Consider the following 16,317-nt stretch of genomic DNA (forward strand, 5'->3'; position numbering starts at 1 on the left):
GTCTGTGCTTTTGTTGGCTTTCCTGCAGCTCCAACACACACTTATCATGTCCGTTTGCTCCCCCATTAGCCTCAGCATCACGTCCTGCCTCCGCTTTTTTCGCTCACTTAATTCTTTCCTGGCACTGCCACTGAATGCCTCCATGCATTAAGCTGTGCCCTGTCAGTGCAGGAGGACTGCATGAGCTCGGAAAACATGTCATCGTGAGTGAGGTTTTTTTTCGTCTTCTAATCTGCAATAACCTCAGGAATGGAGATGATGGGGGAGCACAGAAACATTCTATGCGCTATGATTCTGGGGGGGTCACCTGTGCTGCTGAGTTCGCCACGCTGACCAAATATGAAGTGAAATTCAAAAGTTCCAGGGCTTTTCCTGTGTACCTGGATAGTGCATCAAAGTGCTGTCCAGGACAGTCACAATGGAGCACTCTTAGATAGCTCCCGGAGGCCAATATCGTCGATTTGCATCCACACTATCCCCCAAATTTGACCCAGTCAAGTCGATTTTAGCACTATTCCCCTCACCAGGGAGGAGTACAGAAGTCATTTTAAGAGCCCTTTAGGTCAATGGAACGGAGTTGGTTGTGTGGACGCGGTCATTTTTAAATTGACCTAACGTGGCTAAATTTGACTTAACCCCGTAGTGTAGACCAGCCCTTACATTCATTGTTTCAGCAGAACCCCTAGATCCTGCCTCCTTAATCACCAAGAGTGGAATGCACATGGACAGATACTCAAAAGAGTAACTCCATTTTTCTTGTCAAGTCAGTAGAGCTTCAGAGGCAGGCAGCAAGAGTTAAAACATCCTGGGTACTAGTGCTGCTAGGGCTGCTTAACCTACCAGCCTCAGTTGCTATGCATAAGAGGAGAAAGGCGAAAGGATGACCCAGAGTGGAAGAAAGGCTGGGCTCAACTAAGAAAGCGATTTTTCTTGGCTGGCTGGACTGCAAATTTGAGAGGACTCTTTAGTTTGGACTGTTTAGTTCTGGAAAGGAGAGGAACTCGCCCCACAGGGAAGGGAGAAAGTACCTTGGCACACAGCCCAGTTGGCAGCATAAAGCTGCTGGGCTGGAGAATTTACACCATCTCAGAACTGAAGTAAATCCAAATGTGCAGGCTAAGACTCCTGCTAGAGCCCCACCATGTGAAGATACAGGAATAGCATAGCCAGTCACTATGGGAACCGCAGTACAATGCTCTCAGAGAGAGTGTGCTAGAAAGGGAATTAACAAATGGGTGAGAAATTCAAGAGATTGGCAGAGAACAGGGACATGTCAGCTCAGGTCACTGGCATCATCACCCAGCCAGAGAATGGCAGATGCAAGTAGCCACTCAGGTCCTTGCAGGGGAATAGTGGTGGAGAAACACACCATGCGTGTTGTGGCTGCTCTGCTACGCCCATTGTCCCCCACTCCACTTCCACACAAAGGAATGCAAACAGCCACATATAGAAGCAGATAACATGGAGCCTATAGTCAGAATGCATGTGTTCAACCTCACAACTCTAGTTTTTTGTGGGTTCCAACTCTCCCCTCCTAGATAGTGACTTCCACCCACCTATATGTGTGTGTTTTTATGACTATCATTACTATCCATTTACACCAGCAGTAGTCTATAAAGTAATAATTATAGCCCAGTAGTGTCACTGGGCATAGTGGTGTGTATGACATTTTATTACCAGTATTATTAACTGCTGGGGGACAGGATAGCTTACTAGAGCTCTAGCCTACTGTTTCCCCAGCTGAATTCTTGAAACAATGGATATTAACTGCATCGTTTTCATCTGGATAGGTGTAACCCCAGCTTGGCTGTGCCATGCACAAATGTTATTCTCTACCATGCCTAAAGAAGCTGCTTTCATCACATTTCACTTTGGCTTGAGGAAAGCAGGAGACATCACTAACCTGTCTCAGGCTCCTGTATCATCTATTTCTGACCCATTTCCTTCACATCACACTGCTGCAAGTGGCTGAGCTGGATGTTAGAGCTGCTGCTGTTAGCAAGCATACTCCATGTAAGAGGGCCAGGAGAGGCCCATGCCTCAGTTTCCTCTTCTTCAGGGCCCCCAAATAACTCACTCAATCCAAAGATAATTCAATTCTTCTGGAGGTCCAATTAATTTAGTCCTCTGGATACATACTAGCTCTCCAGGCCCCAACCCCAGTTCAGTGTTCCTTTCCACTTAGGTAAGCATGTCCCAGCCCTCCTCCCTAGAGCTGGGTTTTATCACTCTCAGGCGTTACCTGACTAGAGTTCCTCCTATCTGGGGAGTTGCGTCGTCAAAGCCAGGAGGCTGATCTTCCTGGCTGGAGCCTCTCCCACTCCCCGCAGTTTCCTGAGCTCACCCTGCCTTTGACTGCAGTTTCCTGCTGCCCTCCAGTAGGCCCCATCCAGGCTGTTAACACAGCACAGGTGAGCTGGAAAAATTTCTTCAGTAACCAGGATAAGTTGGCCTGTTACAAACCGTAACAATGGCCATGGAAAGAATGTTGGCCTGGAGATGGAGGCTGCGGCATGCAAGGCGGTCCAGACGTAGATGGAGTGGAAAGCGGGCTGTGGATACAGTTCTCATGTCATTGTCATGCCATGTGATGCCTCGGTAGGCATGTCTGAAAGGGCTTGGTTTGGGACAATGGTTGTGTGTAGTGCCTCTTCTTATACAACTAGATTGTTCCCTTGTCTGTCCCTGCAAATGATGTGCTAAGTGGCTGTTGTGGGGTAGCCCTCTAGGGCAGCAGCTCAGCGTATCAAGAGAGTTGTGTGTGTGTGGGCTCCCACATCTAGCCATCGTCTGTATCATACCTGCTTCTTGTTCTTCGACTCTGCTGTGTGAAACAGCTAGCTGTGGTGGGCATTTCAACACATTCCTTGTATATACTGTCCTGTCCTTGTTGTACATAGAGTGTTGTCTGGGGCACTGGCCGACTGTACTTGCATCCTTGTTTTGATGGTGTGGTGGGGACATGCCTGATGGAGTCACCAGATCAGTGGTCATCCCTGGAAACTCTTTATCCCCAGCATCTTGTTGCTGTTGAGTGGCATTTTTGAAGTCATACAGATGACTGCAGGCCTCCGGTAAGATGTTTAGTGGCACCAACCAAGCAAATGGATGTTTGTAGCTGGCTACTCCCAACCAGCCTTCCTGCAGGGATGACTAGTTTCCAGAGTCATAGATGGCTGCATTGCCATAGCCAAGTGCCAGATAGCTGGGGGTGAGGTAATGGAACTGCCCCCAGGATGAACGTCTGGCATACTTTGGTCTTGGCTGCCAGCACTGTTTGTGGCATGCATCTGCTATGGGTCCTGTGAGTTCTGGCTGCAACTCAGAGCTGTGATGTGGTGCTATCCTGTAGTGTGATTTGTCAATGATGCTGTTGTGTGTTGGGATTAATAAGAAAATGTGTGTTTGTAATCTGCGGGGGTGTTCTATTTGAAGGCCATTCTATTGGTACTGTGCATAGACATGCATAATTGAGCATTGGCCTGCTAAACCCAGGGTTGTGAGTTCTATCCCTGAGAGGGCCATTTGGGGATTGGCCCTGCTTTGAGCACGGGGTTGGACTAGATGATCTCCTGAGGTCCCTTCCAACACTAATAATCTATGATAATCCCCAAGACCTCCTATAATGTTATGTGTGATCTCAAATATAAAAGCTACTGTAATGGCAAGATACCTTGCTCTCTGACTGCTGTGTATACAACTCTTGTTTGACTCATACAATAGCAGAGATCAATGGGTGATAAAGCCCAGGTGCAGATTCTGGTTACATTGTGGTCCTGGGGTCTACCTGTTGGAGGAGGAATGTCACAGGACAGTTCCTATGTGACAAACAGCAGCTTTGAAACAAACGGGTACTATAGAGGGCCCAAGACGACAGAGCATTTAGGTGGCTCTGTCTGGTTATGCACTCAAGATGTCTCATGGTCATACTTGGTGGTATGCCTTTGTGTTGGTGTCTTGCATAGCTGTTAACTAGGTGATCATTTTGTGCACGAGCTAATTGCAAATGTTCGCAGAGGAAACATCTGAGTGGCAGAGTGGACACCATATGAAAAGTGAGTATCAACTCAACAACTACCAATTCCAAATTGCTGCTTCCACCTATTCTCACACATTCACAGCTAGTGAAAGTTGAGGTGACCTCAGTTACCCCAATGCATATCTTCTATGCTGTATAATATCACAAAGCACTGGTCTGTTCACATTTACCAGTCTTACGTAAAGACTGTGCTAGCCATGGGATAAGAGCCAAGATTTTGCAGGTGTGTGATATAAATGCTGGAAGATGAGTTATAGTAAAAGAAAAATACAATCAAGATGGTTGCTGATGTTTTAAACCAGGACTTAATCACTGTTTTTATTTGCAAAAGATATATTTAAGGAATAAAATTAAGACTATTTTACCCCAGCTGATCTTGAAATGTCAATTTCCAAGCACAATCTCAGTCACAGGAAAGTAGAAAATTTCCCAACAGGATTTTGGCACTCCAGTCCATTAACTATTTACATTCCACAGGTGGACACTGGCTCACAGTACGGGTGAAAATTCAAATAGCAAAAACAACACTCGTAGCTCTGTCACATGGAATGTCGTTTAGTTCTTCCCCAAAGTTCAATTCTCTTTGTAGTGAGCAGCTGGGCCAGTCCACTCAGCAGCATGATGAAGATGGTGAAAACCATCACAAGGACATAGTGGCTAATGCTGCAACAGAGAATGTTACAGGTCAGATAAGACAAACATATTTTAAACCTTTGTAGTGGAAAACTGAGTTAGTCAAGTAGCTTTGGTAACAATTTTATTACGTAATTATGGGTCCAACTATGTATTTTTTGTAAGGCTTAGAGGTGAACAATTCTAAGGAGACCATATAGTGTATTTTTAAGAGAGATGTTTTATCTACATATATGAAATTGGCTACCCTTTGGTTCATATTCCTATTAGTAGCTCATCTACTTCACTTTCATGTTCCTCCAGCACTCTTGGATGAACATTAAACAGCTCTGATGACTCACTGCAATTTAAATTATCACTTTGTTCTGACTCCTTAACTTAACAGTACCTAAAATTTATTACCTAACCCAGAACTACTCTTTGAAGACATTTCCCCCACTGGTTAGTGTCAGACTTCATCACAGAAGTAGTTTAGCATCTCTCCAGTGTTCTTTTCCTGCACAATCATTCCATTAACCCTCTTGCAGGTTTCATACTTCTGATAGCATTTAAGATTTTTAAAAATTTGTATTTAGGTCCTTGATTATTAGCCAAGTGAGACCCATGCTCACCTCTTTTTGTACCTCTAACACGCATATGTGTGATAGTATCAGAGCTAGAAATAAACATGTAAAGGGGAAAATCTGCTGGAAAAGGAATAAAAAGATATTAACTGAAGATAAACCCTAGTTTTAGAAAGATTTAAGCAGACTTGACATTAGTTAAGGAATCCACACAGCTGCAAATGTCTGGGGTGATTACTATCAGTTACAGTGAGCAATTCTATATCTACATCTTGAATAATACAGTTGAGTTTGGGTTACTAAATTCAAATCCAGCTCTTCCCAAAATTATCAGGAGCTCAGATCTGGAATTTGGAGTCAGTCCATTAGGAAAACAATGGCCAACTATGAAGCCTGAATCAAGAGTCAAACTTTCCCAGTATTTTGGAACTAGTGTGGCTGAGGGCAAAGGGTGCTGGATTGTGAGCCAGGAGACCTGATCTTTATTCCTAGCTCTGCTACTGACCTATTTTGTGATGTTGGACAAGCCACTTCACCTTTCTGTGCCACCACGTCACCTCCCACTTTTTGCCTGTCTTGTCTATTTAGATTGTAAGATCTTTGAGGCAGGCAGTGTTTTGTAAGTTTGCACAGGGCTCATGCAATGGGATTGTTATCTCAGTTGGGATCTCCAGATGCTACTGTAATACTAATCAGGTTGGGAGAAGCTGTGAATCTGATGTGGCCATCTCCATGTACTTTCCCCAGGATTATAAGCACAGCTCTGTGTATTCCGTAGTCATGGAATTTACTGCAGAATCCAGCCCTTGCTACAGCACTGTGCTCCAGAATCTAAGCTCTCATGATTAAAAAAAACAAACAAACTGAGGTTACTCATGTCATGTAGTAACTGGAGTCCTTTGAGATGTGTGTCCCTGTGGTTACTCAACTTATGGTGTGTCTGTGACCAGAGATTTTTGGTAGCAGTGCTTGTTCAGCCCGCATGCACCCCGGGCCTCATGCCAAGGCTATTTGGGGCTGTATGGGCGAACCACCCTCAGTTCTTTCTCCACTGCAAAAACCCACAAGGCAGACTCTGAAGCAGACAGGAAGGAGGATGGGTAGTGGAGCACTCACAGGGACACGTATTTCAAAGAACTTTAGTTACTACTCAAAGTGAGTAACTTCTCCTTCTTCTTTGAGTAGTCCCCCTGTGGGTACTCCACTTCTGGTGACTCCAGAGCAGTATACCTATTCAGGAGGTGAGAGATTTGGAGCAGAGTCCAATACAGAAGAGAGAACTTCATTGCCCACAGCAACATCTGATTTTGCCGCAGGTACCAAAGCATAATGATTAGAAAAGATATGAACAGATTACCAAGTTGCTGCTCTACAGATGTCTGCAACTGATACATCCTTAAGTAAGGCTATAGACAGATCACTCACAAAGAGGCTTGAACATGAGTTCTGTCATAACAAATCTTAATATAACCAGAAATCCATTCTGATAACCTGTTTCGAAATTACCAAACCCTTGCTTCTGTTTGCAATGGATACAAATAGCCTAGATCTTCTAATGGTTCGGTCCTATCTAAGTACAGGGCTAATGCCCTCCTGATACCTAGGGTATGGAATACAGTATGGAGCCATACAGTACAGTGCAGATTTGTTTGGGAGATGAATGGTTTAATATAAAATTCTGTGGACACCTTAGCTAAAAATCTTGGACATGCCTGTAAACGAGAGGTCTTGAATACCATATAAGGGGGGAGTTGCCATTAAAGCCCCCATTCTCCCATCCTTCAGGCAGAAATGATTGCTACCAGAAAGGCTGCCTTTATTGATAAATCTAATAGAGAACCAATAGCTAGTAGCTCAAAAGTATGTTTCATAAGGCAATTAAATACTATGTTCAAGTTCGAGCTTCGAGTAGGATTCGTAAAGAGTCTCAACCAACCAATGAACAAGGTCTTATAGCATCCGAAAGGAAGGAAGTCGAGTTAGATGTTGCAGCTGTAAGACCTTGTTCATTAGATGGTTGAGACTCTTCACCAAGCCATTAAATCTGTTGCTTGGAGGACATGGATGGCTGAGAAGATGTAGCTGAAGATGAAAGGAGGTTTCTTTTTTAAATATCTTCGTCTCTTAACTGAGGGTACAGAGGGTTTATGATATGTTGACTAGGGGGCTGGATGTACTCTTTGTGCCATCTGGACCTACTAAGTCTCCTTTTATTTACAGGAGTGTAAATATCTAGGGATTCCAGTATGGTTCTCGAATCCTTTAAAGTGTGGAGAGATGTATCCACTGACTCCAAGAGCTTGCAACTATCAAAGGGGAGGTATTTGACAGTACTCTGAACCTCTCTTAGAAAGCCTGACAGTTGTAGCCAAGATGCTCTTCTCATGCCTTCTGCAGTGGAGATAGACTGTGCTGCAGTATCTACCACAACTAAGGAGGCCTGGAGCAATGTTTTTGCCAGGAACTGACCCTCTTGAATAATGTTTTTAAACTGGTTCTGATGTCCTTCTGGCAGATGCTCAATAAAAAAATTGAATGTTATAATTTAAGTAGTCATATTTGGCCACGAGCACTTGATGGATTGCTATCCTGAACTGACATGTGTCTGAAGCGCAGGGTTCATGACCAAAAAGACTAAGCCTCTTGTGGTCCTTTATGTACAGATTGGACTTTGAGTTATGTTGTCTGCATCATTTATTAATGGTCTCCAACATTTGGCATTTGGAGCTGGGTGAGAAAACAGAAACTCCAATTCCCTAGCTAAAACAGAATACTTTTTATCCACTCTCTTGCACACACACAGTGCGGTAGCAGGGTTTTCCAAACCATCATAGTAGGCTCCATTAGAGCTTCATTCACTGGAATAGCAATCTTCATAGATGTCGAAGTGTGTCAAATATCTAGGAGTTTATGTTGTTACTCCTGAACCCCCTCGAAGGGACTCTGCCGTCTGTCAGCATCCTGAAACTGCTTAACCTCATCTGCAATAAAAGGTGGTGGAGACATGATAACTTCATCAGGAGATGAGGAGGAAATATTAATAAGAGTTGTCACCTCCTTATCGGCCCTTGCCTCTTGCTCCTCAAAGGTCTCTTCCTCTGGCACAGGTGATGGTAAAGGGGATTCAGGAGAATGGGCTCCTCTCTGTACCTTCTGGTGTTGTGAGGACCTCAGTGTAGCTTGTTAGTGACAGCATGCCCATGGAGCCCAGCAAGGCCACTGAGGAGGCACAAATGGCATAGATGGAGGCAGCCATCTTTGTTCCTGCCATGTGAGTGTCATCTGAGGTTTCTCCTCCTGGAATATGTCAGGATAGGAGGGAAAGTGAGGTGTCCTAGAATAGGAAAGGGAGCCCTACACTGAAATTTGAGAGTTTGATGACTCCTCTTCCGCATTCTTTAAGCAGGGAGATAGCTCTTAGGCTTGCAGAGTAGCTGAGGGTGAGTGTGGTGTTCTACATGATAGAGGGTTTGGTGACTTAGAAATCTTGACATTGACAAATCCCCAACACTTGTTAAGAGAGTAAATTCTGGCTCAGGAGATGATATCAGACCATTAGGATACCTAGACTCTTGTGGTACTGATAGTAACAAAGACTGGACCAAGTGGGAACCTGTGGAAGATGGCTTCAGTACTGATGCAGCTGGTACTGAGTGCTTGGTATGGGATTCCCTTGGTACCATAGGTAGGTGAGCTGTTTTTGGTATCATTAATTTTCTTATGAGTACTGAATGTTGTTCAGGGATGGGCTTGGTCTTTTCTAGCCTGTCTCTGCCACTCTGGGTATGGGTATACAAACTCAGTAGTGAGTCTGTTTTAGATTATTTACACCTCTTTGCCTTTGCAGTACTGGCCTCACTCAGGGATTATTCAGATTTTACATAAACCGGTTTTGTAAAACAGATTGTATAAAGTCGAGTGCACGCGGCCACACGAAGCACATTAATTCGGTGGTGTGCGTCCATGGTCTGAGGCTAGCGTCGATTTCCGGAGCGTTGCACTGTGGGTAGCTATTCCATAGCTATCCCATAGTTCCTGCAGTCTCCCCCACCCGTTGGAATTCTGGGTTGAGATCCCAGTGCCTGATGGGGCAAAAATCATTGTCGCGGGTGGTTCTGGGTAAATGTTGTCACTCATTTCTTCCTCCGGGAAAGCAACGGCAGACAATCATTTTGCGCCCTTTTTCCCTGGATTGGCCTGGCAGACGCCATAGCATGGCAACCATGGAGCCCGTTCAGCTTTTTTTTTTTTTACTGTCACCGTATGTGTACTGGATGCCACTGACAGAGGCGATACTGCAGCGCTACACAGCAGCATTCACTTGCTTTTGCATGATAGCAGAGACGGTTATCAGTCGTTCTGTACCGTCTGCTGCCATTGTAAATTGGCAATGAGATGACGGTTATCTGTCGATTCTGTACCATCTGCTGCTATCATGGCTGCCCCTGGCTGAGGTCGGCCGGGGGCGCAAAATCAAAACTGGGAATGACTCCCCGAGTCAATCCCTCCTTTATGGTATCTAAAAATGGAGTCCGTCCTGCCTAGGATATGGGGCAAGAGTACTAGAGAACCAGTGAGCACAGCCGCTCCGTGTCAGATCCCGCAGAAATGATGAGCTGCATGCCATTCACGGGGGGTGCCCCTGCAACAACCCCACCCGTTGCTTCCCTCCTCCCCAACCTTCCTGGGCTACCGTGGCAGTGTCCTCCCCATTTGTGTCATGAAGTTATAAAGAATGCAGAAATAAGAAACAGTGCCTTGTCAGTGAGATAAAATGAGGGGGAGGCAGCCTCCAGCTGCTATGACAGTCCAGGCAGGACATTACGCGGTGTGGGGGAGAGGAGCCCAGCATCCCACTGCTATGATAGTCCAGGCAGTACAGAATCTTTTCTTTACACATGAAAGAGAGGGGGCTGATTGAAGCTCAGCCCCCAGTTGCTATGATGAGGACGGTTACCAGCCATTCTGTACCATCTACTGGGAATGACCAGGAATCATTCCTATTTTTACCTAGGCGCCCCCCCCCCCCCGGCCGGCCTCACCTGAGGCCAGCCAGGAGTACTCAGCAGCTATCAAGCATATTGTACTATCTGCCACCGGGGAGGGAAGAGGAGTGGATACTGCTCTTTACTGCCGCAGCATCGCGTCTACCAGCAGCATTCAGTACACATAGGGTGACATTAAAAATAGTCAAGAAACGATTTTTTCCCCTTTTCTTTCACGTGGGGGAGGGGGAGTAAATTGACGAGCTATACCCTGAACCATGCCGGACAATGTGTTTGAACCTACAGGCACTGGGACCTCAGCCAAGAATGCAAATACTTTTCAGAGACTGCTGTGGACTGTGGGATAGCTGGAGTCCTCAGTACCCTCTCCCTCCCTCCATGAGCATCCATTTGATTCTTTGGCTTTCCGTTACGCTTGTCACGCAGCACTGTGTAGCCTGGAGATTTTTTTCAAATGCTTTGGCATTTCGTCTTCTGTAACGGAGCTCTGATAGACCAGATTCGTCTCCACATACAGCAATCAGATCCTGTACCTCTCATACGGTCCATGCTGGAGTTCTTTTTGGATTTGGGACTGCATTGCCACCCGTGCTGATGAGAGCTCCACGCTGGGCAAACAGGAAATGCAATTCAAAAGTTTGCAGGGCTTTTCCTGTTTACCTGGCCAGTGCATCCGAGTTCGGATTGCTGTCCAGAGCAGTCACAATGGTGCACTGTGGGATACCGCCCGGAGGCCAATACGGTCAATTTGCAGCCACGCTAACCCTAATCCGATATGGTAATACCGATTTTAGCGCTACTCCTCTCGTCGGGGAGGAGTACAGAAACCGATTTAAAGAGCCCTTTATATCGATATAAAGGGCCTCGTAATGTGGACGGGTGTGGCGTTAAATCGGTTTAAACGCGTAGTGTAGACCAGGCGTCAGAGTCTTCACTGAACTCCCCGTGGGATCTGAATTACTTGTAGCCTTCTTGTAAGATATACTCCTGACCTGCTTCTGCTTAGTGGCAGATGTAGATGAGGAGTTTAGTAACGTAAACGTGCTTGGTTCCACAGTACCACCTACCTCTCTACCAGTCTCCAATGACAGAGACATCAGTGGAGACCAGGCACTAGCTGAACTGGCCGGTCTATGTACAGGGGATTCTCTGCTTCTCGATCCAAAGCTGGACATAAAGCCTGCTCCACCATTAGGAGTTTTAACTTAATTCTCTACTTTTTCAGGATCTACCCTTGAAGGAAGTGCAGATCTTGCACTTACTGGGGATATGAGTATCACCCAGACAGTGGAGTGTCTGTCACTTATCCAAACCGTCTCCCAACAGGACAGGTACCTCTTGAATCCTGGAGAGCCTGGCATTCCGAGCAAAACTAACAAACATTTAACCCTTAGAAGAAAAAAAATCTCCTAATTATATAATTATCTCTGTGAATGAAAAGTTTTGTTTTTGTTTTCAGAAAGAAAAAAACAGGAACAATTGTTCCACCAACTATAACACTATAAGAAACTATAAGGTATCTGAGAAAAAACTAAGTCTTAGAGAATAGGCACACAGGAGAGTCTGTCTCAGGTCAAAGGTAGCTGAGAAAGAACTTTGAGCAGTTGGCCTGCACACCCCCATATAGCCTCAGCGCAGGGAGCAAAGTACATGCACAGGCCAAACGGGCACAGCTACTAAAAATTTCTGATCAAAGGAGCACGGCGCAGGCACACTTGAAGTGGAGCACCCACAAGGATACTGCTCGACAAACTGTATTTCTTATCCTCACTATTGTGAGGGAAACCTCAAAATGAACCACATGTAAAGTGATAAACATTGCTTTATACAGTCAAACAATGGCACTGAGGTGATTTTTGGTCTCAACAGTATATTAAACTCAAACCTAAAGATGACAATTTAAGCATCAGCACTTAAACTCAGTGCTGATCATTTTAGCAGAAGCATCCAGCTAATATGTTTATCACACAATCAGAACTTCCCTCACCTTGCATGATTTCAAATGCCCCAGCTACTGTCTTGTACTCAGTTACCAAATCCTCCAGCTTCTCCTCTGGCAAGTACTATGATAAATGATGGGTTGTCAATACAAAATCTTTAGCACACTGGAAGTGTGGAGACAGTATTAAATACACTAAATTTATTACCAATCAATAAAGGCTCTGATACTGATGGTGCTATTCATTTATAATAAATTGCTTTTTAATTCTAAGTGAAGTGGCTGCAGGACTTTTAGTTTGCTACAGATCCATGTGCAAAAGTTAAAGCCAGATTGTCATTGAGTACACAGACCTTAGTTATATGGCTATTTATGGCAGCTGAGTTTTCGTTATCTAGAACAAAGACTATAGTAACAGTGACAGGCAGTGATTTAGTGTAGTAGTTCTTGAGGTAAACCACCAATCATCAAGAGATGTGATGAGTTTTCTAAACTCATTAACATTTCAAACTAAGGATTTATAAAAATGACTGTTCATCTATGCTTACTATGGTATTCAGAGACATCAATACTTTTGCAAAAGGACTACTGAAAACATTAGTGTTTTGTCTTTATAGACGTCCATACCTCCTGGTGCATCTGTTTCTCCATCTCTCTCTTTCTATCTCTCAACACAGATGGTTCTTCAGAAAGGGCAGGTTAACTTCAAACTCCATGAAGTCTGAGTTTATTTACAAAAAGGATTCCATGGCCTACTTGGAGGTTTAATGATCTGGAATTTTCGCCTAAGGACTCATTTTATTTGACACTGCAGCAGTGAAAGAGCAGTGAGGCTCACCATCCTGATGCAATCAATCTTTAAGACACACCCCTCCCCCCAAGGTTTTGACAACCTCAGTTCAAGACTTGAAACCAGTGGGGCATAATTTAGTTCTGTGAAGTGTAGAAACACTGGATCTTAACTTGGAAAGCCGGGACACTGACTGGAAGAATAAAACTATTACCAAGGTTTCCATTGACAAGGAAAATCTACAAACACCGGGCTATGAATGCAGGAGTTGGTCTACTCAAAACTGATCCAACTTCTACCATGCCAATTTTTTTCTATTGCATTTCAATTAAATAAGAGATAATAATTGCTAGACTTTATATTGCTCAAAATATGTATAAATGAAAAAAAATCAACTAGCACATATAGCCAAGGATTCAGTGATCATAGTCCAACTGAGCACCCTACTTTAAAGCCTCATAAAACTGCAGATTGGATTTGTGCAAGCTACCAATCGCATATACTGTAATTAAAATATAAGTACTTCCTAAAGGGAAATAAATGGCAACTCACTGAAGGTTTAGATTATGTATGAGGAGCCATTTGTCTCATATTGTTTCTCTGAAAGAAAATATCCCCCATCCCCCGTTTTAGCTAAACAGACACTATACTACATGTTTTATGCCCCTGCTATGCTTCTACAGAGAATGTGCAAGTTCAGAAGCTGATAATGTTAAATCTGCTTTGTCAAAGTGCACACGGCATTACTTAACATCCCGGTCAGCACACTTCGGACTCTGCCGTTCACAGGAACACTTGCAATATCCAGATAACATGACTCCCTCTCAGGAGAAACTCCTAACCCTGACTAATCCATCTGTCTGTATTATATACTTGTTCTAAGTTTCAGTGTGGCAAAAGAAAGTATTGTAATTAAAAGCAAAACAATCACACATAAAAAGCAAGAAAACAACTTTTCTCAACATTATGAACTAAAAGCTGAATCCTAGCCCTACCTGCCTCCATGGTGTGGTCCTTGCCAGATATAGGCACAATCCTGCTCAGGGATAGCTCTACAGCTCTTTAGTGTTGCCAGCTCTTGTGATTTTATCACACATCTCAGGTGATTTTCTTAAAGCCCTAGCCCCTGGAGTCTTGTGATTATGTGAGAATTTTGGCTTTCATGGAAAAGATAAATGAAAGTTTCTAGCCCTTGCTGAAGCCACATAAAGAAACCTAAGATTTGCTGTTTCAGAAATAATTTTTAAGCCAATTTCAACATTGTGTGGAGCCTGATTCATGATTTCTCAATGCTCTGTGATGGCAATACTGCACTTATGCAGTCACTTTATTTTTCCCTACTGCTCAAAGATTGAGTCAGAGGCTTTGAAACACCTGGTTGCTAAGAGATGATGTTGCGGAAGCAAAGGATATTAATTCCCTGAACTGACTGATATGGAGGTAAGGAGAAACGCTGCACACCTCAGATTCTCCAGTCACTCCCAGGTGACAGCTCTGAAACAGAATACAAGGCACAATCTAACTGAAGGATCCCCGTATCCCTGGTGACCAATAATGAGAGAGGGGGGAAGGATTGACACAGTAATAGCCACCTGCCTAAAATATTTTCTACTTTTCATAATATGGGCACTTGGATACCGATTGTATCCAATAATTTGGATGCCTCCTTTCTTGCCCAGATGCAGCTCCACGGGCATTATTACAGCCTTACTGCAGTAAAATAAATGAGCTCAGCACAAGGAATGGGAGGGACTGGGACACAGGGGGCTGCTTGATGGGGCAGAAAGCTCATTTGTTTGAACTTCTGGGCCTCTAGGAAACTCCCTGTCCAGGACTTGAGAGTGAAGAATAACGCCACCCTCTCCCTCTTTGCTCTGGGATTGACCATCCTTTCCAACATCAGCTGACTCAGCACAGTCACTTTAAATGGCAATAAGAGGCAAATACATACTATCACATAGCTGCATACACCAGACCAGGACTTGTCTCCAAGGGAACTAGTGTCACAAAAAAATGATTTTTTTTTTGGTTCCTTTCCATCACAAGAGACTGTTAGTTAACAACATTTCTAGGCTACAGATGAAGGACTCTTTCCAAGTTATCTTTGAAATACGCACATGACTACTAAATGCAATAGATAAAGTCAAACTACAGTTGCAGGGTATTAGCTGCTTGCTTTTCTCCATAGTGCCAGCCCTTTAAAAGATACCAGAGATTGGTTCCTTCATGCATTTATAAAGAAAGGAAGTGTAGGTAGTATTACCGAAATGTTGGGTCTGCCTAGCTGAGAGCCAATGACAGCCAGACAGGGATAAGGAAAGGTTGCTTTATTCTGCAGAAGAAAGGAGAGTTCTGAACCTTGGTACAAAAAACTCTACTCCATACAAAAATCAAGAATTTTTTATACACACTCACACACAGGCTTCGGTCGTGTTAGCATTTGATTGGTGGTTAGCAAAGCCTGTACTTCTGCAATCTGCTCAGCAAAAACCAGCTTAGGACCAGCTTCAACTGCCTCAAGACTGATAAGGAAAGACAGTTCAAAAGTTCAGGCTACTGTGTCCGTGAGATATCCAATTTCTCCTAATGGTTGCCAGCTATTATAAGGCTACTAGCTGTTAGGGAGTCGCTGCTGACTGTCACAGTAGTACTATATCCATTCCTTGCATGTTGCACTACACTGACTGAATGGCTGTACTTCTTAGCCAAAATATCAGAGATTTGAAAGAGGAAAAAATCATGCCACAAATACAGTGCACTGCTCTAGCCAATTAAATGTAATGGTAGTCCAACTGTTATCACATACTGGCACTCTGCGAATATATCTGAGGATATCAGCAACTAGTACTGCAGTGATGCAGAGGCGGCTCTGCTTGGAAAATTAGTTTAATGCTGGGATAATGCTGTTATTTTAAAAAAGGAACAAAAACTCTCAGAGTGAAAGGCAGTATTCAAGCTGTGACAGTGGGGAAAGTCTTAATATCTACATGCTCAAGTGCCACATCCTTGACTGAGTCTGTGGTTACAATCTATGACTGGTAATAGCTAATACAAAATTACTTTATCTGAGCTCAAGGTAATTCAGAAAAATAACTGTGGGGTTTTGGGCTTCAGGTGAGAGATCCTATAAGTTAAATATGTGTAAGGGAATAGTATGCAGCATTGCTGTATAGTAATAGGACAGGATCAAGTTGGGGCAATGCTTAAAAAAGAAGAGGAGTCTAGACAGAAGGGTTGGGATGGGAATACAGTCATGGCAATGGAAAGAAGGGTAGAGATGTCTAGAGGAAAGGCTTAACGCGAATGGGGCCAAGGACAATATGATGTAAGGAGGGCCCTCTCAATAT

The 16,317-nt window shown here is 44.0% G+C and overlaps 1 protein-coding gene across 7 annotated transcripts in view; it reads right to left on the reverse strand.

The window, feature by feature from the left end:
• Positions 1 to 4,325: 4,325 nt before the first annotated feature.
• PIGN (phosphatidylinositol glycan anchor biosynthesis class N) overlaps positions 4,326 to 16,317 on the reverse strand; it is a 187,621-nt gene continuing 175,629 nt past the window's right edge. For 5 of the 7 annotated variants that reach the window (XM_050939909.1, XM_050939910.1, XM_050939914.1 and 2 more), the window contains one exon: positions 4,326 to 4,702. In XM_050939909.1, the coding sequence (XP_050795866.1) occupies positions 4,579 to 4,702 (124 nt within the window). In that variant the 3' untranslated portion in view covers positions 4,326 to 4,578. The remainder of the gene's footprint in view (positions 4,703 to 16,317) is intronic. The other 2 variants (XM_050939912.1, XM_050939913.1) reach the window with 1 other exon arrangement.

The sequence above is a fragment of the Gopherus flavomarginatus genome, chromosome 2, assembly GCF_025201925.1.
Source record: "Gopherus flavomarginatus isolate rGopFla2 chromosome 2, rGopFla2.mat.asm, whole genome shotgun sequence".
Classification (NCBI taxonomy): domain Eukaryota; kingdom Metazoa; phylum Chordata; order Testudines; family Testudinidae; genus Gopherus; species Gopherus flavomarginatus.